This window comes from Pongo pygmaeus, chromosome 21 (assembly GCF_028885625.2).
Source record: "Pongo pygmaeus isolate AG05252 chromosome 21, NHGRI_mPonPyg2-v2.0_pri, whole genome shotgun sequence".
NCBI lineage: Eukaryota > Metazoa > Chordata > Mammalia > Primates > Hominidae > Pongo > Pongo pygmaeus.
In genome coordinates this window covers 55,622,370-55,646,257 of record NC_072394.2, presented here as the reverse complement: position 1 = coordinate 55,646,257, position 23,888 = coordinate 55,622,370, and the positions used below count along the sequence as shown (strand labels likewise).

At 41.6% G+C, this 23,888-nt stretch overlaps 1 protein-coding gene across 3 annotated transcripts in view; it reads right to left on the bottom strand.

Annotated features, from left to right (window-relative positions):
* Positions 1 to 23,557, bottom strand: part of TSHZ2 (teashirt zinc finger homeobox 2) — a 514,929-nt gene extending 491,372 nt beyond the window's left edge. The window contains exons 1-2 of one of the 3 annotated variants that reach the window (XM_063659381.1): positions 23,432 to 23,557; positions 22,423 to 23,126 (exon numbers count right to left, since the gene is read on the bottom strand). In XM_063659381.1, coding sequence (XP_063515451.1) covers positions 22,423 to 22,462 — 40 coding nt within the window. In that variant the 5' untranslated portion in view covers positions 22,463 to 23,126; positions 23,432 to 23,557. Of the gene's footprint in view, positions 1 to 22,422 lie in introns of all 3 variants that reach the window. The other 2 variants (XM_054468260.2, XM_054468259.2) reach the window with 2 other exon arrangements.
* Between the last annotated feature and the right edge of the window lie 331 nt (positions 23,558 to 23,888).

Below are 23,888 nucleotides of genomic sequence, written 5' to 3'. Positions count from 1 at the left end.
GAGGTGGGTGGATCACCTGAGGTCAGGAGTTCAAGACCAGCCTGGCCAACATGGCAAAACCCTGTCTCTACTAAAAAAAAAAAAAATACAAAAAGTAGCCAGGCATGGAGGCATGTGCCTGTAGTCCCAGCTACTCAGGAGGCTGAGGCAGGAGAATCACTTGAACCTGAAAGGCGGAAGTTGCAGTGAGCCAAGATTGCACCACTGCACTCTAGCCTAGGCGACAGAGCAAGACTCTGTCTCAAAAAAAAAAAAAAAAAAAAAGGAAAGAAAAAATAAATAACCTAGATTGGAACCTCAGTTTGCCTGAGTTCAAAGCACTTGGTTGCAACCCTATAGAGAATGTAGTGGACAGTTCAGACTCTGCTGGCCCTGCATGCATTCCTCCCTTTTTTGGTAATGCCACTTTGATTTTGCTTTGGCAAATCATTCTGGATGCACAGAGCCAGAGAAAGTGATTGGTTCAGGGAGGGTTGTGGAAACCTATGTAGGCCAAGGTCAACCCCAGAACATTTGCTGGAGGTCCTTGGAGAGAGATGTCCTTTTCTGCTAGTGGCTAAGCCAGATGGACGATGATGGTAGGTGGTTGCTACAACCACCCCACGTAGAGATTCTGAACGAGAAGCGAGGTTAAAAAACATCAAAGATGGAGCTTACCCCAATTCCATCCCTTGGGTCTCTGTATCTGTAGCTGTGAAGCTGGAGCTCCGCTGAGTCACTCTGATGCTGGACAATGTATCACAGGCAACAACAGGATTCATCAAGATAAAAAAAAGTTTGACTTCTAGAGGTGCTGAGGTTAGGTACTTGTTGTGGCTTTAGAGTCAAACACACCTGAGCTTCAATCCTGGCTCCACTATATGTCTTCTATCTGAACTAATTACTTCACAGCTCTGTGCCTCAGTTTGCATATCTGGAAAACAGGAATAATAGTCTACCTGCTCAATTGAAAGGGAGGCTAAATGAGCCTCAAGTGCACTGTAACGTACACGGGACAGAGCCTGGCATGTGGTGGACTCTCGGAAATGTTAACGCTCTGGTTTTCACAGTTTCCAGGAGCAAAAGAGAGGGAAGGAGACACAGAGAAACCAAATTGGTTTGATTAGAGGTTGTGGTGAGCAGTGAAAAAGACTCAGAGTGGCCAACCAGGGAAAAATCTGGAGAACTTCACGGCACATTATGGCTCGTAAAAGCTGACCAGGGGCTAATGTGCAGGATAAAGGGCACCTGGGTTCAGGAAGGATTCGTCTGAAGGGAAATCAAGGGAACCATTGCTAATGAAAATGTCAGGGCCCACCTGTGATAAAATCCGGGCCGAAATCAACAACGAGATCCAGAAACAAACATATAGACACGAGCTTGAATTCCTAGGGAGCCACAGATCATCTTTATGCATTCATTTATTCATGCATTCATTTATTTATCCATTCATCCATCCATCCATCCATCCATCCATCTGTGTATTCATCCATCCATCCATCCATCCATTCATTTATTCACTCATCCATCCATCCATCCATCCATCCATCCATCCATCCATCCATTCATCCATCCATCCATCCATCCATTCATCCATCCATCCATCCATCCATTTATCCATCCATTCATCCATTCATCCATCAATCCATCTATCCATTCATCCATTCATCCATTAATTCACTCATCTATTCTTCCATTCATTCACCCATTCATTCTTTCAACTAACATTTCCTGAGCCCTCACTGGGTGCTTTCTTCTGGACGTTATTCTGGGCACTCCATTGCTAACCTCTGAAGGCAGAGGCTGTGCCTTGTTTATCCTGATAAGCCCTGATACACAGCACATGGGCCGGAAAACAATATAAATTAATACATATCTGTTAAATGAATAAAAGGCAGACTTTCAAATACCCATACTCCTTTCCGGGAACTCATCTTTCACTAATTTGTTTGATCTATCCATCCCTTCTTCCCCCAAGCAGTTTCCAAGCCTCTTTTGTGTTATTCTTGGAATGAGATTTGTACCCTGGAAAAGCTACATGGCAGCATCAACTTCAGCCCAGCAAGGTTTCCAGCTCACGTCCTCACCCCACAAACTTCCCTTTGCTCCTCCGGAAGGCAAGGGTGGCCTTTTACTTTTGTTATGTGTTTCTCGCGTAGAAAATCAAAACATCTCAATCCACAAATTGGTTTGCTCAGTGTACTATGTGTCACAACTGTCATTTTCATGATTGCAAAAACTATAGGAAGCCCTTCCCCTTGTCTTCATTTATTATTTTTTTCTTTTAATAAGGAAGGCTGTAAGTTTCCATTGCTACTGTTTTATCTTGGGGGACTCCCCATTAACTTTTCCAAATCCTTCCCTCCACTTCAGGAAAGCAGCTTAAACTATGTGCCCAAGAATTCCAATTGCAGTTACAAACAAGCATTCCTGCTTATTTTTATTTGTCAGAGTGCACTGGCAGATTCAAAAGTCAAACCAAAGCACAAAACTTTTCTTGTGAAGAGGTGCCCAGGGGACTGTGATCTAAAATGAAAATGAGATCATGATTTAAAAACAACAACAAAAACAAACCTCACACAGTGCATTGTTACACGTTTGAAAACATCTCTGTATTCCTTAAATGTTCTGCTAAGAGTACTAACAGGTCAGTCCGCAGGAAATGCAAGAATATGTTATATTTTAATCAGGGCACATAAAACACTGTCTAGAATGTTATGTTGCCCGGGGGAATACAGTGAGCAGGGAACATTTACAAACTCCAGGTCAGTCTCCCCACTACATCACTGTGAAAAAAATAAATTTATGAGGTTAAATTATATGGATGTTATATATTGGAAATGTTAGCCCATTCCCAAATGAGAATGTTGGCTGACATAGCCAGATTCCCAGAGAGAAATTTCAAAGTCCTTCTATTGTGGATGTTTTTATGGTAACTTTCCACAAAGCAGTGAAGACTTATTCTTTAGAGATAATGAAATGAATAAAAAAAGAGAAGCCTAAGAAAAAACCCTCTAAATTCCAATCGAGAGGGCACCTAAAAGAGTTGCTTACATTATTCTTCTCCTGAGATGATAATACAGAAGTTATTTTGTGGAACTTACTCATGATTTATTTGATCTATTCCTCATCTAAGTGATTGGAAACACAGATGTTGATGCTATAACTTTGCTTCCAGTAAATAATTCCTCAAAGGACTCACATTTGTTTAACCTTAGTCACAAGATGATAAAACTTATTAAACATTTATGGAGGCAGCAACACAATTCTGTTGGTTTATGTGTTTGGCAAGTTTGGAAACTCATTTCCCCAACTTTTCCACCTTCCTTTCACCTCTTTTAAAGAAAAAAAATCTTTGAGGAAATTCCTGTACCTGGATTATGAAGATTTTTTTCCCCTTCATTCTTTCTCTCCATTTGTGGCTGCAGTTTGACAGTAAACAGAAGGGCTGCCATGCTGATCTTAAGGAACAATAATTAAACCAAAGGGACAGGAGACAAGGGGCTCCTATGGGATCCACAGAGGAAGAATAAAAGCCCCACTGGGGAACTGTTTTCTTACGATTGCTAGCCTGCTTCTGAGATAAGCAAATGTTCACGAGTGCCATGTGCATGCATCGGTTTATCTATACGACATTTACTAAGATCCTACTACAGTCAGCTCTGTGAGTATAAATAACTGGGGTATCTAAATATTCCAAAGGCCTGCAACCTTGGAGAACCCCTTGTTCATTCATTCATTCATACATTCATGCATTCAACCCAAACACTGACTGTGTTCCAGGTACTGCAAATGAATTGTTCCCACAATTCCTAAGATGAATCCCTGACACGATAGAACATGTGGCATGGAGAGGAAAAGAGACCAGGAAATAGACATTACAATAGGGTGTGGAGCTTCCGGTACTATCTGTCTCTTATACATTTCCCATTGAGAGAAATTTTCCTGAGCAGGGGACATCCTGTGTAACAGTGGTTTTGTTTTCCTCCCACCAAGCCACGACCAGGTCAGGGTACAGTGCCACAGGGGAACCTCCAGGAAAATACACTGTGACGTTGGCTTCATGTTCACAGGGAAAATCCTGAAGGGCTCTGTGGTGATTCCATCAGTAGCATAGTTGGCAAGAACACATGAACATGCCAGGTCCACCACAAACGCAAAATCATGCACCGGAAAAGCTTTTCACACTCTCTCCCCCCAACACACACTAATACCCACAACATACATAATCCACACAAAATCATGCATCAGAAAAGCTTTCACACTCTCTCCCCCCACAACACACACTAATACCCACAACATACATAATCCACACAAAATCATGCATCAGAAAAGCTTTCACACTCTCTCCCCCCACAACACACACTAATACCCACAATATACATAATCCACACAAAATCATGCATCAGAAAAGCTTTCACACTCTCTCCCCCCACAACACACACACTAATACCCACTATATACATAATCCACACAAAATCATGCATCAGAAAAGCTTTCACACTCTCTCCCCCAACAACACACACACTAATACCCACAATATACATAATCCACACAAAATCATGCATCAGAAAAGCTTTCACACTCACTCCCCCCACAACACACATTAATACCCACAATATACATAATCCACACAAAATCATGCATCAGAAAAGCTTTTCATGCTCTCTTCCCCGCCACAACACACACACTAATACCCACAACATACATCAAACATGTTCAATCACAACACACATAATATACATGTATTCACAACTCACATACACAATAAAAGAGACCTACAGCAGAAATACACAATCAAAATATACATACAGTGTAACCAAGTCATGCTGGGTAAAATACGTACACAGTGTTCTCAATACGCGGAGGTAATAAACCCAACACACATACACACACACACACACACACACACACACACATCCCTGTTCTAAGGATGATGTTGGTCTTGGTTAGGAAAAGCATATTGTACCACATGGACCTTCTAAACCTTGGAGTTCTGTCTCATTTATTTCTACCCCCTGGACCTACCAGTGAGCTTCAATATATGTTTGCTAAACTGCATTAAACTTAAGTTTAACTGCTTAAAGTGTTAAATTGCAGGATTGACTGTTGTTAACAATTCATCTTGTAACACAAAATCCGGGGGGTTCTTCCTTCCCTGACCCGACCCCATCCACACACCCGTAACACTCCAGGAGCTCGGCATCTCTAAAGCCATAGCTGTCCAGCTCTGAAGCTTGATCTATTACAAACACTGAGGACAAGTGTGATTTCTTTTCTGTTGTTCATGCTTTTCTTTTTACTTCTCCCTGTTCCCCACCCCACCCCAAGGCAGCTACTCAGTTTTCTTAACACACTTATTATTGGGATTATTGATATATTTTATTTACGTTCAGCATACTTAAGTCAAGCAGGCATTTTTCAAGTGCCTACTACGTGCAAATTTTTTGGTTAGAGGGGTAGACATCTTTGGTTAGAGGGGTAGACATTTTTCATTAGAGGGGTAGACATCTCAGTGAAGTTACAAAAAATATTCAAATTATAAAATATTAGCTGTTTCAATAATGTTTATTTTTTTCCCAAATGATTTTCTTACTACATCCAGTAAATTTTTCATAACTGTTCTTCTCCACATAAATTACTTATGTGAAGATTGTAAAAATTACCACCAATATTCAATACAGGATTTTGTGCAATGGTGAAAAATTTAAAACATGCTAAATGTCTATTAACAGAGGAACTGATAAATGAATACAAATGTACATTCTTATGATGAAATATTACAAAGCATATAAAGAGAAATTAATTATATATATATAATTAGTATGTATATATATTAAAACCTATCATCTCTCTTTTTCTTTTTTCTACCTATCTATTTACTTGGATAGAGTCCAAACATAAAGTAAAAAAAAAGCAAAAAAAATTGCAAAATATAGTGTGAAACTATTTACACAATCTTTTAAAAACATATACAAAAGAATAATAATGCTTCTAACAACATATACATGCATGTAAAACTATAAATAATGGAAGATATGCACACTAGATTTTTAACAGTGCCTGTCTCCAGGGAGAGACTGAGAAAGGAAAGAATAACTAAAATTTGTTGAATTCTTATTATGCGCCAAGCATTGTTTTGAGTATGTAATAAGTATCACCTTTTTAACTTCTCATAATAGTGCATGGAAGTAAGAACTCTCCTTATGCCTATTTTACAGGAGTGAGGCACAGAGATTTTAAGCTGGTTGTTCAAAGAGTCCTTAACTATTTGTAAAGTTTAATTATTTTATATCTGAAATTGATTGATCAAGTGAAATAAGCTCATTTTATTTTTTTAACAGTTCTTTCTTCTGTTCCATCTGACTGACTTCCCACCCAGTACTAACAAAGAAAACATTAATGTTAAAGACAATAAAACAGGATGATCATTTCATTCCATTTCTTATTAGATTAACCTCAAATCAGATGGCAAGGCAGTTTGCCAAACTTTGTATTAACACAATGGTTTGTTTTAAAATGTGACCTACTAAAAAGGAAATAAATAAACAAAAATGTTAAAAAAAAAAACTTATCACCAACAATAACTAAAAACAATTGATTTTTTTTGCAAGACAGATCCTATCATGATTTCTGGTGTAGACAACATTCTCCCTCTCAGATAGGATCCCTTGAATTTCATGATCACCTTTCTTATCCTATTATTTGGAGTACTCATTTAAGCGTCACCTACAGTTAAATACTTACAAATACAAGACATCTTTTAGACATCTTGACCATAAACCTGTGAGGGCAGCTTTTCATTTGCTAAAATAAACAACAGGGCAGTGTCGTTGCATGCGTTCCATATTTTTTGATGGCCAGGAAGAGTCCTGGAGCCTACAAGAGATTTATGAGGAACAGATGAGCACTGTCTGACTTAAGGACATATCCTCAAAGATGCTGTGGAGTGGGTGAGCACGATTCTTACTGAGACACCCCAGATGGACTGTGTTGGGGGTTTTCATGATTTTTTTCTACTGTTGTTTAGTGAAACAGGAATGGATTTACGAAAATGCCATCATGGATAGCATAAGAGGTTTTAAAAGTCCTTTATTCTTTTTCTTTTTCTTCATAGGCTCAAGTTTTAAAGATGGTGTTTGGGGATTTAAATAAGTAGGGATGATCTTTTTTTTTTCTATGACACAATTGACTTACTTCAACCTGGGGAAACACTAAATTTCAGTTCATGGCCTTGGCCTCCATGTGTCTATACTAGATTGTGGAAGTTCATTTATGTGAGTCTGTGCTGTTAAGCATTAAATATTATGAGAAGCAACAAAGCATAGTGTCTGAGAGCTTGCACTCTGATAGGCGGGCCTGGGCTTCGGTATCCTATCTAAAAGCTTGTCGTCATCTTAGTCAAGCTTCTTGAAATTTCCAAAACTTATGTTTCCATTTATATTCAATTGGCCAATAATCATAGCCAGCTTACGGGATGTCTCGGGGAGAGATTGTATATAAACAACCTGAATGTAGCCAGTGCTTGGTAAATGTTAGATACAAGCTTAGTCCTTCTGCCTTATTTGTTATATAGGTCAAGAAATGGTAACCATTAAGGCTATGACAGTTAGTGTCATGTTCATCATTAGCACCATCATCATTTTTATCACATTCACCATGGATCACCGGTACTACATAGAAAGGGCTTGGAAGTCTGATTCAGGAAAGGAAATCAGGAAAGAAAAAAGGAAATCAAGGAAGAATAAAAAAGAAGAGAAATCATTGAAAAAGTATGAAAAAAATATGAAACAGATAACAAGAAAGTAGAGGAGATTCCAAAAAATACAACCCAGGTTTTCTGCCCTCATTCTATAGAGTCTTGAGAATTGTAGGGTGTAAGAAATAAAGAATCAAGTCTGAGAGATCCTTTTTGCTTCTTTCTTGTCTCACTGATCTGGAACCCAGGTTGCCAGCTGGCTCCCAAGCAGACAAAGCCCTCTTAAATTATTTTCTGGATTGCTTGTCTTTCTCCTTCTTAATTGAAGACTTTTCTGGGCTCTGTTTCATTTGAGACCAGGTAGACAAATGCATAAATGCACGCATTTCCTCGCTGTAATACAATAGAGAGCCTGCTTGTAATTTTTTCTGTTCACTAAAAGCCACAAGTGAAAATGGACCCCTCAAACAACTTTGAAACAACTTTTAAAATATAAGTGCTTTGGCATTTTGCAGGTAGGGGGGAGAGAGAGAGAGGTGAGAGAAGAGAGAGAGAGGAGAGAGAGAGAGAGAGGAGAGGAGAGAGAGGAGAGGAGACAGAGAGAGAGGGAAAGAGAGAGAGAGGAGAGAGAAAGAGTAGAAAAAAGGGAACTTATATAAATTTTATGTACTTTTTCCTGTTATCCTGTAATTCAAATGGATTAATGGATATCTAATGTACAGATTCCTAGATTCGTGGGCCTCATTCCCCTTCTACGGAATCAGAATCTCTAGGCTGTAGGTCTGGAATCTGCAAATTTGCATTTTAGCAACTTCTCCAAGTGATGAGTATACCAAATAAAGGTTGAGAACCACTCATCTATTCTGGATGCAAAACCATGAAATCATTCCCATTCCCTCCATATTTGCAAAATTTTGGGGGTGAGTAAAGACTTTCCTGAGTTTCCCGCTGATATTCTGGGAGAGGAGATTCCTTCAGATTTCCAAAGTTTTTGGAAGTTTTAATGAAAGCCTTTATCTTCTGGGGGTTTCTTGACAGCCCTTACTCACAGCTTCTTCCTGCACCTTGCCCTGCCCTGGCATTGCAGTGTCCTCACATCATTCTACCCCCTCTTCATAGCTTGTGCAACATCTTCCCCTACACACACACACACACAAAACACACACACACCACACACACACACACAAAACACACACACACACCACACACACAATTGATTTTTTAATATTTCTTTAAAACCATTCCTTCTTTTTTCTTGCTGTAATTTTATTTTAAAACAAAAATTTATGTCATAGTCAATGAAAAACCCATATCATTTGCCATACATTGATGGTAATCAGACAACAAAAGTCTAAGATTATTATTATTTTTTTTTTGAGACGGAGTTTCACTCTGTTGCCCAGGCTGGAGTGCGGTGGCGAGATCTCGGCTCACTGCAATCTCTGCCTCCTGGGTTCAAGTGAGTCTCCTGGCTCAGCTTCTGGAGTAGCTGGGATTACAGGAATGCTCCACCACGCCTGGCTAATTTTTGTATTTTTAGTAGAGACGGGGTTTCATCATCTTGGCCAGGCTGGTCTCAAACCCCTGACCTCAGGTGATCTGCCACCTCTGCTTCCCAGAGTGCTAGGATTACAGGCGTGAGCCACCATGCCCTGCCCTAAGATTATTATTTCATTTCTTTCTTTCTTTCTTTTTTTTTTTTTTTTGATGGATTCTTGCTCCATTGCCCAGGCTGGAGTGCAGTGGCATAATCTCGGCTCTCACTGCAACCTCCACCTCCCGGGTTCAAGCGATTCTCCTGCTTCAGCCTCCTGAGTAGCTGGGATTACAGGTGTGTGCCACCACCACGCCCAGCTAATTTTTTTTTTTTTTTTTGTATTTTTAGTAGAGACGGGGGTTTCACCGTGTTGTACAGGCTGGTCTTGAACTCCCGACCTCGTGATCCGCCTGCCTAGGACTCCCAAAATGCTGGGATTACAGGCGTGAGCCACCGTGCCCGGCCATTATTTCATTTCTTTACTGGATACCTTTGCTTGCTAAAGTCTCTGAATCTGAGGTCTGCTCTTTCTGACAAACAAGGGTGAGAGAGGTGTTAAAAACAGGCTATTATCAAAGACTTTCTTTTGACTTACCAGAGGCATTGAAATGACATTAAAGAAGGAGCATTACTTTCACTACATGACTCAGTGCTACTTAATCTACCACTCATGGTAGGAAAATGCTTATTGGGATAACTCTGGCTTAAGTAATGTTCAAGGATGGGCTTGCTTCCTCATTAAAACTGCATAATTGGAGATGATGCTTTGAGTCAGTGCTCTCTAACCTTTCCCCCTAGAGACATGCTTTTGGCTCCTTGGGTTTTCTCATTTTAACTCCTAAGAACCATGTCACCATCATTCACTCCTTCAAATAATATTTATTGAGCATCATCTATGTGCCAGGTCTTGTGGACATGAAAGCAATGAGACACAACATCTACCCTTCAAAGTCCATAAGGTCAGAATCGTGGTGATGATTTAAGAATTTAACATTTGTTGAGCACTCACTGTATGCAAAGCACCATTTCAAGTGCTTCACTGGTATTAATACTTGACTTCTCCCAACTACCCAGAAGGGGATTTTATTATCCCCATTCTACCAATAAGGAAATCAAGGCATGGAGAGGATTATTAACTTGTTAATAGAATAACTAAAATGTATCGACCACTTACCATGTATGCACCATTCACCATTTTCTTCATTGCAAGCACCACGGTGTTAAGCGTATTATCTGGTTTATCTCAATTAATCCTCATAAAAAACCCTATGAAATGAGTCCTTTTATTAGGTCTGTTTTGCTAATGAGAAAACAAAGTCTGGGAAAGCAAAGATGCCTGAGGTCACACCGAGATGAAATAATCGTTGGAGAGAAATCGAACCCATGCCTGTCTGTCAGAATCCAAGATCCATCCTCTTGCCCAGGGACTGAGTTGTCTAATGGGGGTGGAGAAATATGTGAAGAAGCCATTCGAGGACTCCAGGAAATGTGCGTGGAAAAGTGTGGCCTCTTTCCCTGTACGGTCAGTTCTAGAATGTAGGCAGCTCCCAACACTTTTGTTGGTTTCCACTTTGGCTCAGAGAACGATAGACTGACAATTTGCAGTAAGACCCTTACATATAACTGGAGGAGAAAAATAGAAGACAGAATTAGAGAAAATATTCATGGCTAACCTAGTCTGATTTCTCCTGGACAGCTTTCAGTAGACGCCTTTTTTTTCACTAGCACCCTGCGTGCAAACTTGTGGTCTCTCGCCGGACCGCTGCCATGGCTCCTCCGCCATCGATCTGGTCCAAGTCAGCGTAGCCTTTGACTGCATTAACGTAGACGCCTCTTGAGTGGTTGGCCTGCTCGCAACCTGGGTCCCTGATAAATCGCAGGGCAGCCAGAGGACCCTATCAAACCTAAGTCACATCCTGACTCTGCTCCTGCACCCTCCGAGGCACCCCACCTCGGTGACAGCCCCAGCCCCTTGCTTGCTTATCCTTACCCTCCCTGCTCACTCTCCCCGTCTGCTCCGGCCACCCAGCTTCCCAGCTGCTCCTCCTGTTCCTCCCAGTAGCTCTAGCCCCGGATTTTCAGCTGTGCCTGGCACTGTCTTCCTCCAGAGAGGTGCAGTTTTCTTCCAACCGCTTCACTCCAGACCCACTGTCAGTATCACTTCCGCAGACGGGGACCTTTCCTGATCGTCTTATCCAAAACAGCCACTTCCTGTCACGCTCTACCCCTGCAAACACCCTCTGCAAACACCAGACCCTGACACATGGGACTGTCTGCTGGCTAGTCCCTGGTCTGTCCTCCGCACTCAATGTAAGCTCCAGGAAGGCAGGCACTTTGTCATTCGGATGCAAGGCTCCAGTTCCAGCGCCTCCTACAGCACCTGGTACACAGCCACAGCCGCCCTCCCATCATCACGCTTGTTCATAAAGGTCCTAAGGCAGGCAGCAGAATCTCCCCCGTGCTCTCCAGGATCCCAAATCTCTTTGTCCTAAGATACATCTTAACAGGCAGCCAGCCAGCTTCCCTTCTTCCTGCTCTCAGGCACTTATCTGGAGGTGACAATTAAAAAGTGAAGAAGGCGTTACCAGGAAACAGCCCGTAGCCTATTCCCATTAGCTTAACAACCCCTAAGCTTCGCCGCCTGGGGCCTGAGGGGATGAGCGCAGGTTCCCCGTGGGGGAGGGGCAGAGTTGCCAGGTCCTGGGGGGCTGGGAGCACCTGGAGAGCGCGCAGGGAGAGGCTGAACCTCAGGGTCAGAAATGAGGACCCTCCACCCCTTCCCCTCCATCCATGTTCTCAGCAAGCACTGTCTAGAAGATGAATGAACAATATTTACCGCACAAAGGGATATCACTGCTCTTCAATCGAAGGCACGTGATGTCACGATGCGCAAAATACAAGATTCAGACGAAAATCATCGTCTTTTGGTCATTAATATTTTCTCATTTGAAACATATTCTAAGAACAGCTAGGATTTGCAATTGGTCCAGAGGTCTGCTAAAAGTTTTAGACCTATGAAAGAGATCCTTATACTTGAAAGTAATTAATTAGTATACAAAGCAATATATGAATGAAAGTATTCATTTCTTTACAGTTTCATTTATTCATTCATCAGGAAATATTTGGTTAGTGCCTAATAGATGCCAAGGACTAACTCAGGTGCCTAGATTTCTCTCAGAATTCCTGCAGAAAAGAAAACACAATTAAGTGCAAGAATAAAAAACATTCATTTGTGAGGAAGATCCCATGTAAATACTGGGCCCGCACCAAGAGTTTTATATGCGTCACATAATCTAATTATCACAAGTAAAATGTGAGGTGAGCAAAATCCTTATCCCCATCTGACAGATGAAAACGCTGAGGTGCAATGAGGTGAGGAAACTTGCTTCTGAGTGCACAGCTGGCTGCAGTTGGACCCCAGGTCGGCTTGGCTCTTAACGATGCCTTTCCACAGCCTTGCCATGTCATCCATCACAGCACCAATCTCTCTATGAAGGCTGGGAATGTGTGTTTATCTCCAGCTGCCACCTCTATCATCCTAAACATCCTACTCACCATCACTAGGGGCTGGGTAAGTAGACGGAGAGAGCAAACATGCCCAAGTCCATCATCACTTTTGAAATACAAACAGGACCTATGTTCAACTAATAACCGAATCAGATCACATCACCTCCTTAGGCCTTTGGCATTTCCTCCTTCCTCTGCCTGGACTGCTTCTCCCAGCCCTGTGCTTGGCTAGTCTCTCACTTTTTTTCAGGTCTGATCAAATCACCACTGGAGAAATAGCTCCCCTGACCACTCTATATAACATGGCAACCCTCCATCATTCTCTTCCCCATGAAGCCAGATTTATTCTTATGAAATGCAATTAGGACTATTCAATATTGTGTTATATATTTATTTGTTTGTTAGCTTTTTAGGCTAGCCCACAAGAATATTAGCTGTGTGAGGGCAGGGGCATCTCTATTCTTCTCTACTGTTATTTTTGCAGCACCTAGAACAATACCTGGCACATAATAGATGCATAGCCAATATTTGTTGAACAAATGAATGCACGTACGGACGTATGAAAGAACATCCCATAAAGAGACAACTTCAGATGACAAGAGTTGGCCTGAAGATTCTATCTGGAGATGCCGCTAAAGGCAGCATCCTCCGTCTAGGCTCTCAATTTACCCCCATAGCTTTAGACATCACAATAGACGCAGGGGGAGAATAATAAGACTGAGGGTTCTTCCTTGGGTCCTTCCTGGCAATTCGCTATGACTATTCTAGATAAACGATCACAATAAATTAAATGCATGGGCCTTGGAAGCAGGGAGAGCTGAGTTTAAAACTCAGCTTGGCCACTGCACGACCTTGAATGAGTTATCCTGCAACTTACTCAGATTCTCATCAGTAAAACAGGGACTGTACTAGAAAGTTATAAGGAACAAGACTCAGCCCAGATGTTCCCTCTTCTGAGAGGTCTCCCCTGACCATCCACATCTCTGTTGTCCCAACTCCTGCTCTCATAATTTTGCTTTTATAAAGCTATTGTCATCATGAAGCTTTTTTTCTATACTGAAATTATCTTTTCCTTTATAAATTTATTTGCATATTCTCTACCTTCCCCCAATTGGAGGGCAAGATCCCCAGGGATCATCCCCATCCTATTCACCTCCAGGTCCAGATAGTAGAACAGCATCTGACACATAGTAGGAACTCAAGAAATAACTGCCGTGTAAATGAATAAATGTAAACATATAAAGCACGTGGTATGTAAAAAGCACTTGTTTAGTGGCAGATATCATTGTTACCATTGTTATCGTTGTTGGTGGTGCTATAAATTCTACATCTTGGGAAAGAAACTTTTTTTTGAGCTGGTGCTGGACTCCAAACAGCCCAGAATGAGTCTGCCTCAGGAGAAGAGGCTAAAACACTGCTTAGCCATTGTGTTTCCAGGCTTACAAATCAAAATGTATCCATATCTGGTTTCTTTCAAGCCCTGGACCCCTTGTTCTATGACAATTGGTAAGTTGCTTGTTTCCCAGTTAATATAAATTTTCCATAGTCTGGTTATTCAGGGTAAAGACACACTATTCCCTTGTATCCCTGTGGTGCCTAACAGTTTCAGCACACTTTCTCAGCCCTCCTCTGATACAATCCTTTCCACACACCTGGAACATATGATTGCCCCCATTTTATAGATTAGAAAGTGGAAGGCAGAGATTTGAGCAGCCTGCCCAAGTTTACGCAGCTAAACAAGAATTAGACCTAGAGACTTGAACTTCAATCAGTCTGACTCCAAAAACTCACATTCTTATCCAGAGAGTAAGGTTTAGCTCTAGAGCTTGCCTGGGGCTAAATAACTAGCATGGGGCAAGGCTGCAACCAGAACCCAACTCACTTGCCCTTATTCCGCTGTTCCATCCACAGTCTCAAATCTAATCCCAAGGGGGAAAACAAGAAGAAGCACTCAGCAGTGTACCCAACTTTCTAATAAAGGAAAATAGCCAAAGGCAATTGATATAAAACGCATTTATGGCTTTTCATTTTGGCGTTTCTTCTGTACCAAATGGTACCATATGCATAGAATAGATTTGACTCTTCTCTATAGCATCATCTTGGCCCAGAAGCTATTCATATCTCTCTGGGGTATAAAAGAGAGGCTCCTAAGTACATAAAAAAATTCCAAGGATCTGATAAATTGAAGTGATTTAAAGTAAGCCCTATGCAGTTTATATAGAGATATTTATATGCCCCTGTTTCACTTACACAAGCCATTTTTCCCCTATAGAAGACCTTGACCCTCTGTCTCATTTTTGTATCTCCCACGTCACCAGGTTTCATGGATTTTTCATGATCCAGTAAAGCATTACGGAAGTTTCTTTCAAATTCATTACAAATAGAATGGCTGCTGCCAACTCTGTTTTTATCTCATTCTGCCCTTCGTAACTATTTTCATTAAAAACAATAACTGTATTCTACCCACCTTAATATCTAAACTATATAATTTCCATAGAAATGGCTTAGATGTGGCTTTAAGAAGAAAGCTCAGGGGTGATTTTAGAGTATTCCTTCAGTTCTGAAAGCACTCAAGTAATTAAGACCAGTGATCTTAATTTTTGTAATAACAGAAACTGCAGAATGCTGGCCTTTTTTTTTTTTTTTTTAAACCCACCTTAGTGTCTAGCAGTGTTGCGGAAACATGAGGCCTTTCCTTAATCATAAATGGACACTACAGCTTTTCAATTAAATTAGTCTTTGGAGAGAGATGCAAAAGAGCTAAAAAGCTCCTTAAAAAAATCTTCCCTGCTTCACCGCTTCTCATTTGCCAAGAAGAGATGTTTAGCTAAAATGCAATGCTGTTGTCTTCTTATCCTGCCGCAACAAAGTTCTCTCGATCTTGAACCCTGAGCTAGCTATCTTACAAAGATCCTTGAGGTTTTTCTTTTGGTTTGCATGCCCACATTTGGTTCTCTGAAACAATTTTTTAAAAAGGGTTGTGTAATAAAGTGTCTTACATCTGTGTGTCCAGAGAGAGTTTCATTAGTCCCTGCTTCAGGCTGGGGTAGCAGGTAGGAGGATATTGAAATTGTTTTTTAAATGACACAGGTAGAAAGAGAGTTCTCATTTAGATGAGCAGAATTCAAGACAAATGCTTTCAAATATGATCCAGGTATTTCGTCCCCCCATGTAATTTCTCTAAGCTCATTATCTCTAAAACTTTTGCATTGTGTGTTTTCCTGTTGTTACGCGTAGCTAAATAATACTGATATATTAATAATAGGATTATCTTGCTGTGCCTCCTGAATTTTAATTTCTAAAATTTTAAATAATTTTAGGCATGACTTCAGCATCCCAGAATATTTGAGGGTGCCCAGAGGATGTCTTTTTCTACAGGGGAAACGTAAAAAATTGAGGGAGGCAACAACTGAAAATTCCAAATGGCCATTTTAATGACTTTCAAATGCCTCCAAATTATTGAATCATTTCATTCATAGAGTTTGCTTTGGAAACAAATATATCAGCAATTCCCACTCGCATCTCAGATTTCTCTTCTGTGTGTCTGTGTATGTACATAATGTCTTTGAACGGACCTCAGTCTGATACCCTCGGACAAAATAATTTCTCGGACAAAATGAGCAGTATGAATACGGCCATACTGCTGGAGATGCTCCCCATTCATGTGCAAGTTAAAGTTGAAACTGTGTGTTTGCAGAGGTGCTTTCTCATTAGTTGCAGACCTAGACTAGCAGTGAACCGTTGGGCTCTGAAGTGTGTAATTCTTATTACAATGTCTTAAAAATCTGATGTATCTTGAAATCCACTTTAAATGCTATCTCTAAACGTTCTTCTCAGAAAAAGTTCCCAAAACAAGTGAATGAAAGGTCAGTAGGAGGAAAAAAAAAAAGAAATTATAAATCCAGTGAAATAGTGTTACATGTTAGAGGCATGTAAATGGATGGTGTTTTTTTCTTACTGTAATATTCAGGTAAGCAAGCAAGCACCCTCCACTTTCTTATGTAGTTAGAATGACTAAATTCCTCCTATAATCGAAGAGCTGCTTGCCAAAGATCACCCTAAGGAATGTGAGAATTTCTAACTTTAAATAGAACTTGTAAAACTTAAAAAAAATTTTTAAAATACCAATTGTTACAAATTACTGAAAAATGAATGTAAAAACCTATTCTGGGGTAAGCAGACTCTATAAAGATAGAAGGATAAGCTCTCCCTGACTACAGACTACAGTAAAAGATAGTCTGTATTTATCACAACATTAGAAAATTAAAATAAATTTCTCCCAAAGAAATAAAAATATAAAAGCATTCTCAACTTGTGAAGCAATAAAATTATTTGTGTGCCAGGCTTCTTTTAATACCACTGTGATTTTTTTAATAAAAGTCGTTCAGTTTGATTGTAATTAAATATGTAATGAAAAACCACTGCTTCAGGGAAGCAGTGAAGACACTCTCTAACTGTTAGTTTAATGTATTTCCAACTGACTTTGCATCAAACGAAAATGATACTCTGTGTATGCCTGGTCTTAATATAGAATTTGTTCGGCAATTTCTGTGTTTTTTAAAGGGGACCTGGGTAGAAGCAGGCATTGCCTTGAAATAGTGGCTGAGTCTTCCCAGACCATGACATTCCCAAATAAAATTGATAGTATAAATACAGTGATGGAAGGGAAGGTCGACTTTGGACATTTACCTCGTGTCAGCTAATTAGAGGCACAGCACAAATGTGACCAGGGCCTAGGTTTTCTTCTTGGTTGACTTGATAAGCTCAGCTGCAGTGATGAACAGTGAGGCATCATTTCAATGGCTTTAAAAAATGCCAGGCTCAGTCTGTGCCCCCACCCCCACGACCAAAACCCGTTCAATGGACAGCACAATTCCCAAGGCCCTGGGAAGAGAAACAGATCAACTCAGGTATTATCTTTTGGAGAAATTCTGTCAAATGCATGAGAAATCAGCTGGGATGAAATGAAAGCATAAACCTCCGTTGGAGACTATGACAAATGTCAAGCTGCTTCAGGGACAGACCTCCTAAAAATACTTGGGAGGTATTTCTTGGGTGTTAAGCATTCCCAAAGTGTAGCAATAGAATGGGCAACTGGGAGATAAAGAAATGTAAAGTGGAAGAAAAAAATGTAGACTGTTTCTGAGGAATGTTTCTCCCCTCTCCAAAAGTAACCTTCAACATCCAAACTCTTAAGCCTCAGAGAAGATTTTCATTGTCAAAAAGTTTCCTGGAGCCCCTGCTCCCTTACATAGTTTCCACTAGAACTCTCTGTCACTTGTAATCTGCTGATTAGGGTTAACATATTGTGTCCTGATATGGCAGATTAAAAATGAAATCAATAAATGCCTAAAACAAATGGGCCTTTGAGATGTTCTATTCAGTCTGAGTCTTTAAGGGTGAGGTGAGAGGTGGAAGAAGGAAATCAGGACTGGGGTGGGAAAAGGACCACTTAAGCAATCAATTTCTGTCCAAAATGTTGTGTGGACCAAGCGATTTCAAGGTATCTATCCTTCCTTTTTCAGAGATCTGCCTTAAGTAACAAGAATGGCCAAAAGAGTTTGTGCTGCTGAGACCCTTTGGGCTTTATTGTGTCCATGCATGTGTGTGTGTGTGTGTGTGTGTGTGTATTTTTCCATTCATTTGTTAAAATCATGCTTTTGGGCAAGTGAAGGAATCCATCGTGTGAGATATTTAAATATTCAAGATGTGAACTTGTCTTTCTGAGGGATGTTTAAACAAAGTGAGGGAGGCAGGGTACCAAATCTACTCTATTCCTAGTCTCTTGAAATCTGTCCCACTTGACAGTAAATTAAAGGTAAACTTTGCCCTGAGCTGCCTGCCCCCTCCCTCCATCCTGTTGGTTGAGATTTCTGGGACCTCACCAGTTAATTCAGAATCATCACTATCAAGAGGTGGAAAAGAGATCTCTGAGGTCATTTCTGCTCTGTTGCAGTGTTCAGAGTTGTCCCTGTTGACTATGTTTCCCATGTAAATAACCTGTGTTATTAAGGTGCAAATTGCAACTTTTAAGTAATGATTGCTAATAGTTTGATGTTTACTGCCACACAAGGACATTCATGAAAACAAAATCTGCATTATTCATCTCCATATTAAATAAACAAAATAAATTGAGGGAGCTGTTCTTTCTTGCAAGACTCTCTTCAGATCTGGGTGATCAGAAAGCCTCTAAGAGTCAGCAAGAGGGAAACATCTAATTGCTTTGGGTAGGCAGGGGCAGAATCCTATAACTTACATATATATTAGATATATTCACAAGATGTGCTCACAAAAGATTTTGTGTTCTATTGCAATTAGCTGTCATTAATATAAAAACAGTTCAGGATGGTGAAATAAAATACGTATTATTTATGTGTGCGCACAGAGGCTGAGATAGGCTGTAGAAAATCAAGAGTTAGATTAGAAGTCTACAATTTTAAATTTTTAACTACTCTGCATCCTGCAAAATGCAAACAAATCAAAACACCGTTCTGTTTTACTTTCCTGCCATTTTATCTATCTCCCTTGAAATGCATAGAAGGGAAAAATGCTGGTACTGAATCCTGCAATATTTTCAGGTAATAGTGGATGCATTTTAATGGTGAGTGAAATATACATCCAAGGAAGGAAGCATGCACACACAACACAGACCCCTGGGGTACTGTAGGCTGCTTTCTCAACTTTTTTTTTTCTCACCCTAAGTAATAGTATGGTGGAATAGCATAGCTTAAGAAAGCCGGGAAGAATGACATCTCAGAGGGAAATATTCTGATTTAGCTGTTTCCTTAAAGAGAATTGTCCCCTCACATCCCTTCTCCCTGAAGAGGGAGGAACATAACAAATAAAGACTAAAATTCCTCATCACTTACAATATCATCCTGTTTATTCTGTTTAGATACCTGCTTTAGTAGAAAGTTCTGTAATTGATTCCTTGAAACATGGAACTTAAAACTAATAATACAAAGGAATCAAATTGCTTGGAACAGTTCCTGGGGAAAAAGAGCGCTCCGGGAGAGCCTCAGCTCTGATCCACTCACAGGCTTTTTCTATCTCCCATTATTCATTAATCAAGCTAGAAATCAAGCTTTCAACATCAGTCCTTGGGTGTAATTACTTACAGTTGTGCATTGTGTTTAATTTTAAGCAGTGATAAAAGTTAGTATGGCCATAATCTTAGAACTCACCTTCTCCCCTTCCCTGGATGTTAACTGACTACAGAACCCCAAAGTGGCTAACTTTACTTGTGAATAACCACTTCATCTGAAATAGAGTAGGGCATTGATGACCTTAGATGAACAGAAGAAACACTGCATGAAAAACTGTCTCCTCTATTAATATGTGAGCAAATAAATAAGGTAAGAGGGCCCTCACTGTGTATGAAATGAATTATCCTTTTTCAGCTTAAAAAGGGTTTCCACTTCTGGTGAAAATAATAAGAATCATACAAAACAAACATACAAAGACAGTAGGAATATAATAGGCCAGAAAACTGAAACTATAGTTACAAGTTTCTAACACACACACACACACCAATAAACTAGCCAGTACCAACAGATACAGCTTAATGAAAAGGACCTAATTTAAATAATGTGATACAGTGTTATGTTATGTACACCTGGATCCTTATCGATCGGAGGATAATTATAATCAAAGTCGAGCAATTCTGAGCAATGCACTTTTTGTAATGAGCTTACTAAAGGAGACATATCCAGTCATTCTGGTAATTTAAATTACTGCCTAGTTGTTGATAGTCTTTACCGGAACAACAAGAAAAAAAAAAAAGTAATTTTCAGGGCAGTATCACTTCTTGCTGGACCGTAGCCCAGTGTTCTCTTTCGGGACAACAATAAGGACGTTATCTCTAATAATGTAGCTACACTTAAACTTATGTTGCCAGAACTAGATGCAGCAGGCTCACTATTCCTGGGTCTCAAAGGCCATTGAACACATCCACACGCTGCCAGATTGCAAAGCAGCCTAAGTTTTAGGAAATCAGTGAGTTAAATGCAGAAAGAGACAACAGTAGGAAAGAGACATTGTTTTCCAAAGAAGTAACTAGAGTTGAAAAAAGAAAACTTCACTGATGAGGCAAGTTCCAAATACATATCTCACCAAAAATATTTTAATTATTTTGCTTTTAGGGAAACGATCAGAAAATATATGAATCCACGCTTTATCAATATTTCTGCATGCCACTCGAACCAACTTACAAATAGGGAAGCAATTTTGTGCTCAGAAGGAATGATAATTGTGGATACTTTGAAACACTCAGGCGAGGAAGGAGGATGAGCTTGGTGGTTCAACACATTCAGACAAGGGATGCCCACTCTCCTCAGATTCCTAAATAACTTTGGATTTGTTCTAAGGGTGACTTTGCAAAGTTTATGAAAGTGTTCCACCAAACTTCTCCTTATGTTTTGCTAGAGTTGGAACAGAATGAAATGTGGAGGTGGGTCTGCAGAAGACCAGTCTTACCTAATGTTGCCTAAATCAAGAGGGCAAAGACAGAGAGAGGAAAAAACAACTAAACTTAAGCTTTTTGCGAAAGCCCTGATTCAACTAAAGGACACAAAGAAATAAAAACGCCCACATTAAAAGCCAAACAAGATAATAATTGTGCATGTCTGGCTCTGAATATAGAGGGCAAGGTTTGCGTCACTGGCACTCTGAGTTACCATGGTGAGTGATTTATTGATATATATCAAGAATGAATAGATCAAAGGCAGCGAGATGACAGGTGATCAATCAAATGTCAAATCAAAACTAGCAATCAAGTGGAAAGCTGATTTTTCAGTGGGTGGGTCTGGCAGAAGAAAAATGAACTTTCATATTACATTTCCGAGAAACAAAACCCCAGCATACTATTAAAAAAGCAATTAAGCAACCCAAAAGAAAAAAAAAAACTTTAGAATGTCTATTGTACTGATCCATTAACCTGTTCTTATGTTTTTTAGGGGGCAGTAAGTAAGGATTCAGATGGGATAGTTCTTACAGTACGAATCATTTCACAAAGTTTGCAACTCTCTAGGCAAAGAAAATACAGAGCTGTTTAAATTTCTATGGGGAATTTCCCCCCTACCACCCTTTTTGTTTTTTTAAGAGTAGGGAAATTGTTAATTAGATTTCCAAATATGGATCCTTTTAGAAAATATATGCAAAGAGTCATCCATTTCCTGGGGGCATTTTGTCCACCTTGGTGATCAACGCTAAACTCCTATTGCTGGCCCCAAAGCCTGCCTGCAGCCCGAGTGTTAGGTATGCCTCACACTTCAGCGCCCCAAGCCCCAGTGAGAGGAGACGCTATCCCTGGAGGCCAGAAGCCACTGGCACTGACCACGCAAAGGGATGCAGGGGTGGAGGGACTGTCTCCCTACTCCGCACCCCAAATCCTCAATCCGACTTTGGCCCGAGAGGCAAGAAACAGACTGGGAGAAAGTTAGGGGTGGGGTAGAGGGTGGAGGAAAGAAAGTTTAAGGAGGAAAGGCTTGGTGGGATAGCTCCCCCCAACCCAACCGGAGCTTGGAAGGCGAGGATTTGGGAGACCAGAGAAGGCGAGAGACGACGGGGTTATTAGAGGGGCACCCGGCGCAAACTCCCCCGAAAGCTTAAGTGGGTGGTGCCCCCGGGCACCCAGGGGCAAGGAGGGCGGGCGAGGAGCTCGGCGCACAGGGCAGCCCCGAAGCGGAGCCGTTTCTCTTACCTGCCGCCCGCTTGGGTGCCTGCTGTTTTCTCCTCGGCATCCTCTACTTCGCTCCAGTCCCACTTCTGGCGCCCCAGCCCCGAGCCGCGCGCCGGGGCCCGCTGTCTCTCTGGCCTCTCTGGGTCTCCTCCGCCTCTTGCCCGGTGGCTCCTAGGACGTCACTCGGCCTCTGTCCCCCTGACGATCCCCCCTGCAACTCCTCCACCACGGGCCAGAGACCCCCCTCTCTGGGTGGCAGACACGGGTGGCTTGTGCCGGCTGCTTTGAAGTAGAGGTTGGTTCTGCCTTGTTTGTTTGTTTGTTTATTTTGGATTTTTTTTTCCTCTCTCTTTTTTGTTTTTGCTTTTGGAATTTTTTTGTTTTTGTTTTTGCGTTTTTTTTTTGGTGACTGTTGAGACACTTGATTTCTTTATTAAACATCCAAGACCGGGTTCGGATGGAAGGGACGAGGGGCGCACACGCGCCACACGCACACTCGCGCGTAAAGATAAGGAAAAAAAAGGCAATCCTGGGAAGGTAGTGGGTTTCTTCTTCTTTTTCTTCTTCCTTCTCCTCTTTCCCTCCTCCTCCTCCTCCTCCACCTCCTCCTCCACCTCCTCCTTCTTCTCTTCCTCCTCCTCCTCCTCGCCGATCTCTATGGCGGATTCGTGCCGGGGGGAGAGCGATCACTCACTGTAGGTTTGTGGCTGCTGTCAGATCCCCGTCTGTGAGTGATATGCGAGAGGACAGGAGCGGGTTTTGGAAAGACAGAAAATCTGGAATTCACTCACTCACACACACACACAGACACACACACAGACACACTCACACACGCACTCACACGCGCACGCACCCCCGCTTCCTCGCACACACACACTCACACCCCCCACATATGCACACACACACACAAACACACACACACACCCTCGCACACACACACAAGACAGGGCGAGGCGATGCCAGCAAACATCGATCCCGCTGAACAAACTGAACATTAACAAACTCCTCCTTCTCCTCCTCTCCCCTCGACCTGATGACAGGGAGAAATTTACTCCCCAGCCGCAGAGCGCCAGGCAGCGGGAGCCTATTAAAGGGACAGCGTCCCGCAGGGTAGAGGGGCTGGGGGCGGGGGCCCCGGCGCTCCGGCCCAGGCCCCTCCGTGCGCCCTCTCCGCCGGGGCGAGGGCGTGCCCACTGGGCGCGGGGACACCCCTCCGGGAGGAGGAAGGGGCGGGGGCGGGAGGAAAGGAGGTGAGGAGGGAAGGGGTGCGGGAGAAAAGGAGGCAGGGTGATGATGGTTGAACTCTGAAGCTGGGAGGCTGTGGAGGGAGATTGAGGGGCCAGGTTGGCTGACCAGCAGGGACCTTGCACAATATTAGCAGAGGGAGAACTTAGGTTTGCTCGGGGCTGGGAAGGGGGAGGAAACCTTATCCAGTGAGGATCTCCATCCTGTAAGTCTTAACCTGCCCCCCCAAAATGTCCTCCCCA